Genomic DNA, 17,996 nt, shown 5'->3' with positions numbered 1-17,996 from the left:
CACCCCATCACCAAAACCCTGTTCTCTTTTTTTCCTCTGTTGTTTTCATGTTCAAAGATCCTGAGACTGAAAGTTGACTCAGTAGCTCTCAGTACGCACAAAGAGAGCAAATTTACATTAAAGATACAATACAGACGGAAAACATAACTACTAACGAATAATAAATATAAGCATAGTGAAACATGTAGCTAGCTATGCCTACAGACAAGAGCTAGACAAGAACGACGCAGAGTTATACAAGTCAGATTGTTAGTTAGCCTACTGCACATACAGGGTTGTTGTGCAGTTAACGTCAGTGCAAGAGTGCAGGCATTGCAAAAATGTATGTAAACTGTATTCATCCCGAGGGAAATGGGTATGCTGCAGTTCAAAGTAGAATAGAGTACAAATATTTATATAAAAAAAAAAAAAAAATAATATATATATATATATATATATATATATATATATATATATATATATATATATACACATACATACATTTATATCAAATATCCCCAAGGTGCAAATGTATATGATAAATACTGTATGGATAAAATATGTAATATTTTTTTTTAAATATATATATATACACATATCCAATATCCCCAAGGTGCAAATGTATATAATAAATACTTTATGGATAAAATATGTATTACTACAGAGGGGCGGGGGGGGTCATGTACAGTACCGCCTGCTGAGCCTTAAGTATGACAATGAAAGGCTAGATTAGCTATGTACATATTGCAGTATGTGTTAAACTGCAATGCTAATATCTATAGGCTAACAATGATTATTTAGCTAGTATTGCAGTGCTATTTCGCAGGAATTGTTCTGAAATAAAAATGAAACTGTTCATGAGTTCGATGGTGTGTGGAAATACATTGCTTTGCCTTTGTGTCACCTTTACAATTTAACCCCCCCAATAAAATCAAAACAGCCAGAAAAACTATAACGTTAGCCTCCGAAATAGCCATGAAGTTGAATCAACACCTCTACAATTTCAACAACCCATTCAAGCCAAACACTTCAACACTCCCACTGTCTCACAGTATCATATTTCACCAAACCATCAGCATCCAAACCAAATGAATAATGCCAATTCACAATCAATGTCAATTCTAATACTACACAGAAAGAAAGAATCAGCAGCCATCAACCACAAAACATCCATGACACCAAACAGCAGCAGAGCAAAAAAAGGTTAACATTAGCTAAGCAGCCCCAACAGCCGTTAGCTTAGCGAAGCATACAAACACCAAGAAAACACAGCCTAAACTCATGACATACAAGAAACAAAGGCTTACCTTCTTGGCAAAAGCAGTAACTTCCGGCTTCTTAGACAGCAGTAATGTCTTTGAGAAGAGGCAACAGCAGACTCAAGTTCAGACTTCAAGACGACAACCGTTGATGGCATCCCAGCTAGCATTAGGCTACAGCAGCTAACAGTGGCGAACACGGCCATTACAGCCGTCCTGAGGCGACATAACCGACTGTTGGAAGTAAACTCGCTTATGAGATACAAACTGTAGTAAATGTTTATGGAAGTCTTTCTGGGTATACGTGCTGTTTAGTGTCCCAAATTCCCCATACAACGTCCTTAATTAATTACCTGCTAAACCACCTGTGCTACCCTAACCCTACCCTTAACCTTAACCCTAACCATAACCTGTCTCAAATAAGACCCTCATCATTTGGGACACTCAGTTTTTGGAAAATAATTTGTGACACTAAACTGCACGTAAGCCGTCTTTCTGTAGGTTTAACACACTAAATTATTCTTTTGTTTGTCCTGGTGAGAATATGGACGGTCAGCACTTGAAAACAGAGTGGACGGGGCAATGTGTTGAAATCGGCTGTGACCAATCACGTTCCACCAAGGCCCAACTCTCTTCAAGGGCTCTGGTATTAACCAATGGTATTAACAGAGCCTCAATCATTCCATACGCCGAAAAGGTGCATAATAAAGTTAGTAAATAGTTGTGTTCATTATCGTTTAATCGATCATCTAATATTCTGTTATGCAATTTACAAGGAAATGACATAGTAAATCCTAATGTTGGAAAAGCTGGTTTAGTTTTTTGGCATTTTTTCTTGATAAATAACATTCATAAAATTGTTGATTTTGTTGATTGATTTATTGTTTTAGCTACATCATTTTACTATAAGTAGTTAAGTATAGAGCTACAAATAACATAAAATAAGATAGATCTTTATTTCAAGGAAAATTGTTATGCAGCAGTTGCAGTACAAAGTAGGAAAGAGTACAAATATAAAAAATGACATATGAAATATCCCCAAGGTGCAAATCCCAAATGTGCGCAATGCTAAAAAAAAAATTCTGATTATTTTCATTCAGTGATAGAAAACTGTGAAAGATGCCCACAATTTCCTGGAGCTGAGATGAGGTCTTCAGACGTCTTGTTTTGTCTGACCAACACTCCAAAACACAAAGATGTTGAACTCCAGGTACTGAAATTAGTGAATAATCAATCAATCAATTATCAAAATAGCTGTCAATTAATTTTCTGTTGATCAACAAACACACTTCATGACTTCTGGTTTCAGCACTAAACAAAATCATGATTAAAACATTTTATTACATAAATGAATTCTATCAAATAGATTCCTGGAGCTATATGTACATACATATATACATTAACTGAAGATCGGTCACATATTTTAAACTAATGACATAATTGCATGGGCTAAAAATATAACATATAACAAGAGGAAGTTAATAATATATGATACATACTACACTAACATGCTTTATGTTACATTACTTTGAATCACTGTAATGAAGTATATTATTCAGTTATGTTTCAAGGAATTATACTATTCATGCTCTACTGCTTGTTATAAATGTATTATTTGAAAACCATTTATACATTCTAGTTTATCTTGAGTAGCAAAGAAGCATCACTATACCATAAATACTACCAAAAAAAAACCATTAGTCTCAGTTTGAATGTGGAATTCACACCGATCATGATGGTGTAAATGTTTTAGATGCAGCTCCACCCTGACAAAACAAAGTACTGACAACCTCAGTCTAAATACAAGACCGAAATCATCTTCCCTGTGCATATTTCATCCGTGATTGACAAGAACAGTCAGTCTCACATCCTTATCATGTGACCTCATGGTATATTGGTGCTGAACAGTGACGTGTGACTCATTCAGCTGGAAGACGTGCTCACCACTGACATGTTTATCACAGTCCTTTATCTGTCGCTTCTTTTACACTCAGGTGGGTTTTATGTATTCATTCATAATGGATGTACTAACTTTTGGCTGCTTAAATGATCAAGTTCCAGTTCCATTTACACGGCATATATTTCTGTGAATTTACAGTTTTGTACATTGAGGTGAGACGCAATAAAACATCCTCTTCATGTGCTGCAGGTCTCACTGTGGTGATTCTTCAGTCTGGAGATCAAATGTCCCACCCAGGATTGACAGTGAACTTTGAGTGCAGCATGGGTCCAGGGTTCAGCATGGGCAGCTACACCATGCTCTGGTATCGACAAAACCAGTACGGAGCACTGCTGGAGTTCCTCACCAAAGAGTACGACCAAACTGAGGGGCGCTTCCAGCCGTTTCTGGAAACATCCAACAACAACTTCTCTCTTCAGATTACTGGGCTGCACCTGAATGACAGCAGCACTTACTACTGTGCTGCCAGTCACAGTGATGCACGCAGACCACACAGTCATACAAATAACTGTGGCTGTCACAGATGGTGGCACACAGGCTCCTGTCACAGGAGCTGTGGCTTGTATGGTTTTATACTCAATTGGTGGAAAAATAAAGAAATTATATCATTGATTAAGTCCTGAAAGTAGGAGAATGCACAATTATAGATCCATTGTATCTGACAGGATGAGCTACCCTACTTTTAACTACATTTATAAAGGAAGTAGTCCATTCTAATAGATATTTTCTACCTGACAAAATAAGCTACCCTACTTTTAACTACTTTTATAGAGAAAGTAATATATTCTGAAAGTAATTTCCTACCTGACAGAATGAGCTACCATACCTTTAACTACATTTACTGTATAGAGGATTTAGAGCATTCTGATACATATTTCCCAGCTGAAAGAATGAGCTACTCTACTTTTAACTACATTTATAGAGGAAGTAGTCCATTCTAATAATATTTCCCACGAAAAGAATGAGCTAGCATACTTGTAACAATATTTATGGAAGAAGTAGTCCACACTGGGCTAATATTGGCTTTTTAGGTTATATTCCATTTTGTTTTCTATTGTCCTTTTTATTGTGAACAGCGTGATTTTTTGTTTCATAGGATAAAAGCAGAGATTGACTTGGTAAATATGGATGATGCTCAAAGACTGAGATGGCTATTCACATATGAAACATATAAATTAGCCAATTATCTAGATGAAGCTTGGGAGAAAAGGAAAAAAAGCTCTTTATCGAGATGAATTGTAGATGAGAATTTGTTGTTTGTGTGTGGTGTGTGTGTGTGTGTGTGTGTATGCATATGTGTGTACGTGTATATAAATATATGTATGTGTATATGTGTGTATATGTATATATTTGTATTCATGTATTTCTCCGAATGATTTGTATATGCGACAGGAAGATGTTTGTTAAATAAGTAAATTTGTAGTGTCTTGTAATCCCATGTGGGATGGGCCAAAATGTTTGGCATGACACAGAAATAAAACATAACTAACTAACTATATCCTGTAAGAAGTCTTCAACCAGTGCCTGAAATGGGCACTTCCAGCACTTCAGATTTGTGTCCACATTAGTACACTTACTTCTAACAGTATTATTAATAGACTGATATATATACTAAATAGGCTTTAGAGCATGATTTATAAAGAAAAAACAACACCCCATATAGCCCGAATGTTTGTTTCATAGCCACATTTTTAGACACTGCGATGAGTCGACAGTGAGATTGGCGGGCTCCTTAGATGGAATCCTCGAACAGTCGAATATTATGTATGAGGTATACGTATGAATAGAAATATTTCCAGAACCCATGCAATGAACATGTCACAGATTTTTGGTACCAATAATGTGAATTAGAGACCGGTTCCTGAACGATACTTATTTCTATACTAATTTAATGGAAATCATTTTTATAAATACAACACACATGAGCCCCGTCTTTGAGCATAATGTAGAGTTTTCCTATACTCTATACAATGTGTAACCAGTCAGTCACCAGAATTATTAGATCTTAGAAGAAGCATGCTGCATACTTATTGGCTCACTGACGATATTTACTCAGGTATTGAAATTTATTATTGAAAGACAAGGCATTTTTTGATACTCGATACCATGGAGGAAATTCGTTCGGTGCCTTAAAAGTATCAAAGTCATGTGCCCAGCCCTAAATAAGAGAGAAAAAATCTTAAAGTTGCAATAATAATACGAGCACAACAAATTCCAGCTCAGTTAGTTAGTTGATAAAATGCACCAATCTGAGAAGCTTTTCTCCATTTCTGGCAGCAATCTGACTGTTTGACATGAAACAAACAAACAGTCAGACTGCTGGCAAGCTACACGTGGAAAATGTGAAGTTTGGAGGTAATTTAGATCGTGCAACAAGGCAGGCCTGCTTGGTTTGTTCGGGGAATGATTGTAAAGATTTACAAAGAATATGTTTACAACGTTTACTCTCTAACTGGGATGTTTTGGGACCAATTCGTGGGATTGCTGTGGACAAAGTACACACGGTAATACACTGGTAAGAGCAAATGACGTTCAACCATGTATCCAGCTGATTTAAATAGCTCACGTTACTGTATTGTGTGAACAGTTAACTTCATTTAATATTGTATGTGGCGTTTACTTTTGCGGGGTGCAAATGATCCACCAAAACAAGTTCCTTCCTGAGACTATTTTGCAGAGCCACTGTCTCTTCGTCCGGAGCTTAGCGCCGCTAAGACGATTGTGATTGGTTTAAAGACATGCAAACAATCCAGAGCGTTTTTTTCTCCTTTCCAAGAATGTATGTGTGGTGTAGCCAGACCTTAGTCCACAGGGCTGTGGAGACAGGGCTGGGAATGCGAGACTAACATCAACGTGACAATAAAGTAAGAATTGGGACATCAAGTAAAAAAGAATCAGCATGATAAACTCGACTAGTTCATTAAAGAATGGTACAGGAAGTGCCTCTCCACAGCTCAGTGATGATCCTGCAACACCACAAAGCTGATCAGTTCAGATAAGTGAGCAGGTGTTAACAATGGAAGGTTTAAACATCCCATATAACATATTGGCATGTACAGTGAATCATCTGGGTCATTCTGTGCTCATGTCTGCACTTTCCTATAATATTTACTTTTGTGTGCAAGTATATTAAGTTAGCAAGAAGTTAGCATACACTGACCTCTACAGGGTTCATATGGGATTACACTTGGATGTGCTAGTTTGACTGACCATCCCTTTTACATACTGTGCTGACCTTACTTTTAAGTGTCATTATACTGAGCTATATATTTATGAAGTGGTTGGAATATGGTGCCGTTTACATAAAAGCAAAAAGAGTAAATATGACATAATATAATGGTCTCAGCAATGCTTATAATGTATCATAGTGCTGTTACTTTTATTCTGAAATGAAAGGGACAGACTATTCATGTAGTCCCTGATGTAAATAAACTCTTTAACTAAAGTAGTTTAAAGACAAAATAAATAAAAGGAAAGAGTGAATGTTGTTAAGAGCTCTTTTTTAATTTAGGGACAGATAGCCTATATAAGATTACACAGAAAACAAATGCCACAATTGATGGCATTTAAGCTCAATTAATGTGCAAAGCTTGTCATTAGATCAGGTATTACTTAATACCAATAAGTATTAAATAAATCAAAGTAAATAAACCAAACTTTTAATATTTTCATGTAAACTTTGAAGAAACATATTTAGATATAAGCTGATGAGAATCTGATACTGAAATATTTAATGAAACTTTGGTTTACATTAGAAGATGTTTTGTTCAAAGATGTCATGCAGACAGACAATGCTATTAAATAGAACTACATTTCCTTTTACAAAAATGGAAGAAAAAGTAATTTAGCCATTATCACTTCATAATGGATGGAACACATTTTTAACTTATGCTGCGTAATTATATTGCGCGGTCAATGAAGGCTTGTATCATGTGGACGTGCCGACAGTTTTGTTGTCATTACTTAGCATTCCTCACGTGGCCGACTACTAAAACTACTAAACTATGCACTATAGCTTTAAGATACGTTTTGGCATTTTGGGCCTTTATTTGACAGGACAGCTGAAGACAGGAGAGAGAGGGACTGACATGCAGCAAAAGGCCACAGGTCAGATTCGAACCCCCGGCCTCTGCGGTGAAGACTAAGCCTTTGTACATGGGGCGCACGCTCAACCAGATCAATCAGGGCTTTACTGAAAATAGCTGCCCGCAGGTGGAAACAAAAATACTGATAGTGGCACTGCAAAACCAAAACTTGAGCTTAAAGACACTAAAATTGTCATAATGTAGAGCTGAGGGGCACCGCAGAGTTAGGTAATAATTATTTTTAGGGTTCATCACGACGAGCGACACATTAGGCTACATAGTCTCACTTTGCCTGACCTTCCGTCACAGTGCTGCTTTGGAGGGTCTGGCTAGTCCACGCAGCATTCCGGGTTGGGAGAAAAACGTGCTCTGGCTTATTGGCATTTCTTTAAACCAATCACAATCGTCATGGGTGGTGCTAAGAGCCGGACAGAGCAACGGTGCCACTGCAGAATAGCCTCGGGAAGGAACTTGTTTTGGTTGAACATGTGTACGTTCAAAAGGTGTTTTAGTCGTGCAACAGAAAACTCAGATTGGACAGATAGTCTAGCTAGCTGTCTGGATTTACCCTGCAGAGATCTGAGGAGCAGTTAACCATAGTCCTCATTAATCCACCGGAGTTTAAAATGCCAACACAAAGAAAGTGGAAGGTGACGGACATCCGGCCAAAATGAGGGACATCTGGCGGAATTTCCAGCAGCACCGGAACAATCCCGGAAATGAAACGTCGTTAATATAGACTAGGCTACACATGATACCAGTGTGAAGTAGTGAATGTTACTCAGTGAACGTGGGTGGATAAAGAGGTGTGACCAGCTGAGATGTCACACCCTCTGAACGGCTACAAACAAAGACCAGTTTCCCTTTTCCTTCCCTCTGTTCTGCTTCTTTTCTTAGCTGTCACAGAAATAGCAGCAGTCAGGTTGGAGTCAGCCAGCCCGAGCTGTACAGCTGCTCTCACATACAGAGAGAGATGGAGGCTGAGATATGGAGACGCTGGCTGGGGGAAGGAGGGGGGAGACAACCAAAGAGACATCAGGTTTTTGTATGATGCTTTTTCATCGTGGGGACAGGGAGCCACGGTGATACAATCCCATAGAGCCGCTGTACAAAAACCTCCTCCCATTAACAACCATTGTGTAGACTGCTACATGCTACCTGGGACAGCTGGGAGAGCAGAAAAATCAATCATCTGAAGGCAGCCCACTTTGGCATTGAAAAGTCCATGTTTATGCAGAAAATCTGCTGGAAAAAAAGTTTTTTTAAATTACTTTTAATTCAAATGTGGAGCATCGGGATGCTTCTTTCACTCGCCTCGACAAAAACTAACAATTGGACATCATGAGGCTTATCCTGCATGTTTAAACCTTCTTCATCCCCCGGATTATTACACTGTGTCTCAACATGCTGATTATGGGAAGTTTTGAGACTTTTTAGTAGAGGAGATATTCAGTGTGACACTGGATCTGAAGCTTACTTTGGAAAGGGAACAAAACTCACTGTTTTGGGTAAGTAGCATCGCTCACTGCTTCAGTTCACTGCAACAACCTTACAATAGTAGACATGTTGGTATGAAAGTGAAGGTAAAAAGTCTTAATATGAAAAAGTTGAAATATTGAGCTGGAGACAGAACACTGTGACCTACACTGATCCTGCTTACTTTGGAAAAGGAACCAAACTGACAGTTTTAGGTAAACATTTCAGTTTATTACTTTGTTTTTATAAATGTCACCTGGCTTTAGAGTTTTGGTATGAAGAGAAGTACTGGTAAAAACCTTCCAAAGATAATTTTGGTAGAAAAAGACTTGAGAGTTTCATGCTCAGTAGTTCTGCACTGTGACAATGCAAACGAAGCTTACTTTGGAAAAGGAACCAAACTGACTGTTTTAGGTAAATATTTCAGTTTATTACTTTGTTGTTGTAATTGTCACATTGCTTTAGAGCCTTTGTATAAACAGTAAGAACTTTCTAAAGAGAATTCTGGTAGAGAAAGAGTCCAGAGTTTCATGCTCAGTAGTTCTGCACTGTGACAACTTAAACGAAGCTTACTTTGGAAAAGGAACCAAAGTGACTGTTTTGGGTAAGTTAAGGATGTTAAACCTGAACATAAGCTGTATAATGTGTGTGTGCTTCAATAAGAATCTTAATATACTTGGGTCTTCATAGTTTAAGTTGAGCTCAGTGCTTTTTGATATTAAGCCGGAGCGCTGTGCCAATTACGAAGCCTACTTCGGCCAGGGAACCAAACTGACTGTTCTCGGTAAGTAAGACATGAGAAAATCTTCACATTCATTTTCCTGTAGGAGAAGTTAAACATGCACAAGCAGGTTGGTTGTTAAGGGGAAAAGTTTGTGTTACATTAATCTTGCAAAAACCAGACTGCAGTGCAGCAAAAAGTGATATTTGATACAATAAACACTTAAAAGCAACTAAATGTAAAAAAGAAAGAAAGAAGAAATTAAAGCTAAGTAAAAGCAGCATGTTGGGCTGTTTTGAGCACTGATGGAGTACACTGTGACTCTGGTGGTAATGAAGCTTACTTCGGTGGAGGAACAAAGGTAACTGTTTTAGGTAAGAAATCAAATGAAATGAAAAAATATCACTGTAATTAGAGTGTTTCTTACTGTACTTAAGTGTAGTTTACTAAAGAAGCAAAGTAAAAGCAGCATGTTGGGCTGTTTTGAGCACTGATGGAGTACACTGTGACCCAGACTGCAGAGGCTTACTTTGGTGGAGGAACAAAGTTAACTGTATTAGGTAAGAAAAGAAAACAAATGAGGAAAAAAAACATTGTAATTGGAGTGTTTCATGTCAAGAATGTACAGCACTTAAGTCTAGTTTTAGTTCTGCTCAGAGCTTTTTGTTCTTAAGTTTCAACACTGTGTCAGTACGAAGCCTATTTCAGCCAGGGAACTAAACTGACTGTTCTGGGTAAGTTAACATAAAGTCTAATAGGGTGATGAGTGAGAGGTTTGTGTTGCATACCACTTGTGAAAACAGGCTTTAGGTGTTGTTATAAAAAGGAAAGTCACATTTATTACGAGACTAAAAAGCAAAGAAGCTAAGTAAAAGCAGCATGTTGGGCTGTTTTGAGCACTGATGAAGTACACTGTGACTCTGCTGGTAATGCGGCTTACTTTGGTGGAGGAACAAAGTTAACTGTTTTAGGTAAGACATCAAATGAAAAAATAGGACTGTAATTAGAGTGTTTCTTACTGTACTTAAGTCTATAATACTACAGAAGCAAAGTAAAAGCAGCATGTTGGGCTGGTTTGAGCACTGATCAAGTGTACTGTGACCCAGACTGCAGAGGCTTACTTTGGTGGAGGAACAAAGTTAACTGTTTTAGGTAAGAAAACATATACTGCATATACAGGCTAAAGTGTATGGTAAGATAAGAATTAGAACAAATATAAAAAGCATTGTGAGTGGAATAGTTCTTTAACAAACCTACTGTACTGCACCAACCTTTTGAAAGCTCTGCTCAGAGCTTTTTGTCCTTAAGTTTAAACACTGTGTCAGTACGAAGCCTATTTCGGCCAGGGAACTAAACTGACTGTTCTGGGTAAGTAAGCGCTCAAAATGTCTTCACATGAATCCGCCTGTAAGCAAAGTAAAAACATAGAAAAGATTGGTCGCTGAGAGAAACGGTTAAAAAACGCAGGGTATAGTGCAGGAAAGGAAAGTTACATTTATTACAAAACTAGAAACAAGTCTACAAGTCAAAGTAAAAGCAAAAAAAAAAATAGCACTGGAATTAGAGTGTTTCTTACTGTACTTAAGTCTAGTTTACTAAAGAAGCAAAGTAAAAGCAGCATGTTGGGCTGGTTTGAGCACTGATGGAGTGCACTGTGACTCTGGTTATGAAGCTTACTTCGGTGGAGGAACAAAGTTAACTGTTTTAGGTAAGAAATCAAATGAAATGAAAAAATAGCAATGAAATTAGAGTGTTTCATACTTAAACGTACTGCACTCAAGCTCTTTAAAGTTTCAGTTCTGCTCAAGTTTTTGTTCTCAAGCTAAAACACTGACTGTTGGAAGCAGTACTACTGTATTTCAGCCAGGGAACTAAACAGACTGTTCTTGGTGAGTTGAAATAAAGTTTATCAGGTTGATAAGTCAGAAGTTTGTGTTGCATACAACTTCGGAAAAACAGGAAAGTTGCAAAAAGTTGCAGCATGTTGGGCTGTTTTGAGCACTGATGGAGTACACTGTGACACTGGTGGTTATCAAGCTTACTTTGGTGGAGGAACAAAGTTAACTGTTTTAGGTAAGACATCAAATCAATTGAAAGGGTAAAATTGCTAATTAAGAGGTCTGTATTGTAACTTATTAAAAAAAATAGGGACGTTAGTAATTTCATTACCGAACTAGAAACTGAAGAGTCAAAGTAAAAGCAGCATGTTGGGCTGGTTTGAGCACTGATCAGGTGCACCGTGAACCAGGCTGCAGAGGCTTACTTCGGTGGAGGAACAAAGTTAACTGTTTTAGGTAAGAAATCAAATCAATTGAAAGGGTACAATTGCTAATTAACAGGTTTGTCTTGTAACTTATTAAAAAAAGGGAAAAGGAAAGTTAGTAAATTCATTACCGAACTAGAAACTAAAGATTCAAAGTAAAAGCAGCATGTTAGGCTGGTTTGAGCACTGATGGAGTACACTGTGACACTGGTGCTAATGAAGCTTACTTTGGTGGAGGAACAAAGTTAACTGTTTTAGGTAAGAAATCAAATGAAAATATAAAATTGTAATTCATTTTAAGAAATGCACGTCTCTCAATTCTAGTGAGTTACTTTGATTTAGGTGCTGCTCAGTGCTCAGAGCTTTTTGTCCTTAAGTTTCAACACTGTGTCAGCGCGAAGCCTATTTCGGCCAGGGAACTAAACTGACTGTTCTGGGTAAGGTACCTTGGTCAAATAGATGTTCCTATTGCATTTATTCCTTTAGGTGTTGGTTCTAAAAAGGAAAGTTACATTTAGTGCAAAACTAAAAAAGCAAAGATAGAAAGTAGAAGCAGCATGTTTTGAGCACTGATCAGGTGCACTGTGACTCTGGTGGGGGTGCAGAGGCTTACTTTGGTGGAGGAACAAAGTTAACTGTTTTAGGTAAGAAAACCTTAAATACTGTTCAGTTATGATTTTGATAAGATGTTTCGTACACTGTAAATATACTCTAAGGCTCTAAAGACTCCCAACCACCAATGATAAACCATGATTGAACCTGTTTATACTGTAGCATGCGGATTATTGCTCGTTGAAATAATCATAAAATAGTCACAAAAGAATGTGGATGTTTAAGAGGCGAAAGTTACTGAAGGGAGATCAGACTCTTTTGTAAACTAAAGCAGATTAAAGCCTTGTAATGTCAGAAAGAGAGAGAGAAAGATGGAATGATTTGAGAATGGCACAGATGAAGAGAGGCAGTAGGAAGAGTTTTTGTTACAGCCAAAGGTCTCTGTGCTCCTACAACGAGGCTTTCTTTGGAGCTGGAACTAAACTCACTGTTTTAGGTAAGAAAACCTGCAACAAAACAGCTCAGGGCACGATTCTCAGCTTGTTTGTATGCTACGATTATGGGCAATAATTAAGAATATATTTAATAGACATTTTATTTGATGGTAGTGAACAGAGAGAGTGTGCTCATTTTAAATGTGTGAAATAAGTTAAAAGCAGAAGACAGTTTGTGCCAGTAAAAACAATCCTAGTCTATGTTCTCCAGTCAAAGTGCTGCAGCTAGAAAACATTTGGCTCTACGCCCAGATTATTACTCTCACAGCCAGTTCTTATCAGCGCTGTCAAACACTGTGAGTTCCCAGTCAGAGGCTTACTTTGGAGCAGGAACTAAACTCACTGTTTTAGGTAAGACAGTAAAGATTATTCCATATATACTGACATAAATGTTCAAAATATCATCATTAATATCATAGAAAATTATGTCAAGCTAAGAGTGCTACCAGTTATGTTGTTTTCTTTTTAAATCATATTCTCTTAAATGGACCTTAAATCAGCAGTATTATACTGGCAAGTTTGAATTCGGTTAAAGCATTTCTTCAGGAGTTTTGTGTGCACGGTTTCATTTTTTTTATTTTTTAAAAGCCCAAAGTCAGTGTACAGCTGTCAGTGGTGAGAGGTTGAGCAGTTTTTCTGTAGCCTCGTATCAGTGTGAACTACGATCCTGCTTACTTTGGCAGTGGCACCAGACTGACAGTGTTGGGTAAGAAAATGACAAAAATCATGAGCAGAAATGTTTGTTCCTTAGATTTATTGAACCTAAATCTGCTCAATTATTTTGAAGTAAATACTACGTTTGTTTCATTCAGTGATTGCTGAGTATGTTTGCTGTCAAAAGTGCCACAGAAAATGTCAAATGTATCTCACAAGATGAATCTTTTAAATGGTATGACAAAAACAGCTACATTTGGTCCAAGCACTAGACTTTGTTGGTATAGTTAACGAATCAGCTCAGAGCTGGGGATTTGGCATTTTGCACTAAAATTGTTCGCAACAGCAAACGGTGTCTCATTTGCAAAACCGCGAGAAGTGAAGGGAAAAAAGAAAAAACTGAGTCAAAACATCTGTGAGATAAATGGTGATTGTGATTTCACTATATGTGTGCTGGTTGGTAAAAACAAAAACTCACAAATAAAGTTAAAAACAAACAAACAAGCTAGTTCATGTCAGCTGTTCTTTACATGCGAGGCAATGATTCTGCTGATTTTGGAGAGGGGTAAAAAAAAAAAAAAAAACATTTAATGAAAGGAGGAGTTGGTAATACGAGAACAAAAACCAAAAAACTAAAATGTTTCTTGTTATTAAATCTAAATTCACGGTGGATCTCCAGGATTTGGACTGTGCAGCTTTAATTTAATGATTCATGTCCTTTATCCTTGCAGAAAAAGACCGTGATATCACCCCACCAACAGTGAAAGTGCTTCCACCTTCAACAAAGGAGTGTCGAAACCAGAAAGACGGACCAAGGAAGAAGACCATCGTTTGTGTGGCCAGTGGATTCTACCCAGACCATGTCAGTGTTAAATGGAAGATCGACGGTATCAAAGCCACCTCTGGTGTGGCGACTGATAACGCTGCCCTGCGGGAAGGCAGGTATTACAGAATCACCAGCAGGCTGAAGGTCTCTGGAGAAGACTGGTTCACACTCTACAAAAACTTCACCTGTATCGTCGAGTTCTTCGATGGAACAGCAACAATACCTTATGAAGATACAGTTCTGGGTGTTGAAGGTCTGTTCTTTTTTGGTTCTTTGGGAACTCAGAAATGATCTAATCTGAATCTTTTTGTTTTGGGGAAAATGATTATCTCTCCTCATGTAATCCATTTCTTATTCTTCTATCATCAGGTGAAGAAGGCGGCATGACAAGAGGTAAGTCTTTAACTCTTTAAATTTCTGTGTGATTTTTAAAATTTCCCTCTATGAATAAAGTATCTATCTAAACATTATTCTGTGATTCTGTACACCTCAATGCATCGGTTCTACTATTTAGTGTTTGGTTCCTTGTTTGATCTCCACAAAGTACACCGGCTGTTTCCTCTTCATGTCACTTAACTGGATGTAAATGTTTGAACTTTCTGCAGAGAACTATTTTAAGATCTCACAGACGGCCAAACTCTCCTACGCTCTTCTAATCATCAAGAGCACCCTCTATGGAGCCTTTGTGGCCTTTTTGGTGTGGAAGCTTCAGGTTTGTTGACATAAAAAAACAGGCTCTGTACAATGTAATATGTGAACTAACGTGTAACAAAAAGAGCTTGTGACATTGTGTCTTTTCTGTCTGTTGCAGAGTTCAGCCGGAAAACGGAACAACTGAGAGCTGAGGTCTGAACCAAAACAATCCTGATCTCAGTTTCTGTAAATAAAATTTGTAGAACATATAATATGGTTATATTTCCACAACTGTGTACAGTATGTCACAATGTATTTGCATTCATATATAAATAAGCCAACCAAATACTGCTACCAATAGACAAGCATATTCTCATTAATTTTTAAAGCCAAAACTGGCATGGAAGTAAGTCTGGTGTAGATTATTTCATAATCGCTTGTATGTTTGTGATTGTGAGCTATTTGATGCTTAATTTTCTACTCAATAAAAGTACGTCAGAGGATTTTGTCAATCATGTTTCATTTTTCTTTAAACTTTTGCCCCAAGTGTCAGCTAAAAGACTAAATGACTTAACGTTGACAATCCGTCCTAAAAATGACAAAGATTACATACAGTACTGAACACTTTTTCCACAGACTGTGTCAGGTATTTTTAGCTGCTCGCCTATGTGCATCTTTTCTGAGAAATCAGTCATTTCTCTGCTACATAATCTTGAAACATCTCAGCTCAGGGAAACTTCATCAGCAGGTTCATTTGGGTCTTAACATTTTCTATTAAGCAAACTGAGAGGTGACTAAAGTTTCTCCAGTGACATTTGATTTGATTAAATTCCATCAACCAAGCTGTTTTGTTCTTTGTAAGAAATCATTTGAACTTGTTAAACTGGGTTTATTTACAGCATCAGTCTGACTGATACTGGAAGTCATATCTCTTTTTTTCACTTTACACGAATGAGAGAAGCCTACGACGGTTTACATTCTCTACATGACTAAAGCAGTTCTTCCTTTAGTTCAAACGCCGTCAGTAGGAGAGTAAATGGAAGAGTGTGAGTCGACCACATAACAACAGGAAACCGGCGTTCTGGTCTGTGTACAGAAGAAGGTCAGAGCTGTTGTTGGGGGTGTTGAAAGCGAGCAGAGGAGCAGAGAGCGACAGCAGAGGAGAGGATGTGGTCACAGAGCAGCCTGCAGAACCGTCTCGCTGCTGAGAAATGATGAAGGTGCAACCTTCCTCTTCACCGCAACCTCCGGCTGCAGAGTGCAGCTGCAGCTCTGTACCAACGCCCCCCGCACTGCAGAGCTCCGAGCAAACCGCTGGCTAAACTTACATTTCTGGGTCAACTGAAGCTACACAAACACACACACACACACACACACACACACACACACACACACACACGTGTCCTATATCTCATGCAACAGCTGTTTACTCTCATCTGGGGCAGAAATACATTTGGATGGTTTTATGTTGCAGATAAGAGATATAAAATGAATGCTGTTGCCATAGATATAAAACACTAGATGTGACATGTATGGAACCTGGGTTAAGTTTTAGACTTGCTGCAATTGGAACCTATGGTGAAAGAGGCTCATGTTGTCTACATAACCCTTGCATTTCTCTATAAATTCATCAATTCTGTTTTTTATTCAAATTAATGATCAAAAGACAACTTTCCATGTCTAGAAGGAACTAAAATTGGATTATAGCTCCAAGAGATCAAATAATGCATTTAATCAAATATAATCTCATAACTGTGTATTTATATTGCAGATATTTGTTTTTTGCCTAAATTTAATATGTAATCACTGTCTTTTATATTCATGGTTGTTGCAGTCACAGACTAAGGACAATTATCACCAGTAATTAATGAATAAAATAAAAAACTTGAGTGTTTCATTGTAATCTCTATAAATAATCTGCATGTGAGTAAAGATCTACAGTAAGAGAATATAGGGTTATATTTGAAGCATGGCCATTTGATTAATGCTTCTGTCTAAACTGTTTTCCATCCAAATTTAGACTTTTTTTTTAATCTGTAAAGACCCCCGTGGGATGAAAAAACTGGGACAACACTTTCTATTGTCTCCATTTGTTTCCTTTAAAAAACATGTTTGTGCTCAATCAAGCCTCATAAACAGGAAACAATGCCTGAGAGCGCAACAGAACCATCTGTGACATCTGACATCTGTGAGCTAGATCATTAGATCTCCTCCTGCAAACCCTGATCTACAGAAGTTATTCTCGTTTTCCATCCGTTTGTCGGAAAATACAATTTCACACTCTCCCTGCGTTATTTGTAAAACCGGAGGAAAAAAAAGCAAAAAACAGTAAATTTTCACCTTTTTGGTTCATAATTAAAAAATCATTGCAAATAAAGAAAAAAAACGATACGTTCCTTTTAATAAACCAATGTTCAAGATGCAAACAAAGTGATCTGATATAGGCCTGCAGTAAATGCTCCCTAATAAATTGTACATTTTCATAATGGGGTTGTGTATTTAATAATCTTATCAACTCAGCATCCATCATGTTGATAGAAATACACTGAAGAGGCAGGTTTTCAGTTTTAATCTACTGCTTTTAATAAAAAACGTCATTATCACAATTAGGATTACAGACAATATTAAGAAAAACTGAAATAGAGCAACATTTTAAGTCATCAGGAAGTATTTTGAGAAATATATACTAAACCAAGTAAATAAAGGTGCATCTATTGACATGAGGGTGAAGTGATTTCACCTTTATTTTTTTTACAGGCAAGTCATTCAGAACAGGTTCTTATTTACAATGGCGGCTTGTAGTGGCATAGCCACTTTGGGAAAGGGAAGGAGGGCAAGATGATAAATACATTAGAAATACATACAGTTTAGAAATGACATAAAATACAATTTTGAAATGCTACACAGAAAACAATACACACTTATTGATGTAAGTGCACAGGTACATGGCTGAGAAGGAGAGGGAGAACAATTCAAATATTTAGCTGGAAAAATGACTATGTAGAGAAGCAACTGCATATGTCTGCGAACAAGGATGATATGATGGTTTTGAAGGATGAAATGGAAATGAGTTTGTCTAGTTTGAGAATCTTTT

The 17,996-nt window shown here is 37.5% G+C and overlaps 1 long non-coding RNA gene and 3 gene segments (V, D, J or C); all 4 read left to right on the top strand.

Moving 5' to 3' along the window:
- Positions 1-17,996, top strand: part of LOC116057322 — a 78,344-nt gene that overhangs the window by 1,123 nt on the left and 59,225 nt on the right.
- The window catches only part of LOC116057309, a 79,185-nt gene that overhangs the window by 42,351 nt on the left and 18,838 nt on the right, over positions 1-17,996 (top strand).
- Positions 3,072-15,405, top strand: LOC116057323. The segment is given in 8 exon segments: positions 3,072-3,232; positions 3,388-3,666; positions 11,629-11,632; positions 13,443-13,495; positions 14,175-14,522; positions 14,639-14,662; positions 14,875-14,981; positions 15,081-15,405. Coding segments are annotated over 8 exon segments (885 nt in total).
- LOC116057328 lies at positions 13,502-14,010 on the top strand. Its single transcript, XR_004106789.2, has 2 exons — positions 13,502-13,629; positions 13,663-14,010. It is a non-coding gene; the product is annotated as an uncharacterized LOC116057328 (long non-coding RNA).

Source organism: Sander lucioperca, chromosome 18, assembly GCF_008315115.2.
Source record: "Sander lucioperca isolate FBNREF2018 chromosome 18, SLUC_FBN_1.2, whole genome shotgun sequence".
Taxonomy (NCBI): Eukaryota; Metazoa; Chordata; class Actinopteri; order Perciformes; family Percidae; genus Sander; species Sander lucioperca.
This window is presented reverse-complemented; position numbering and strand designations above follow the sequence as displayed.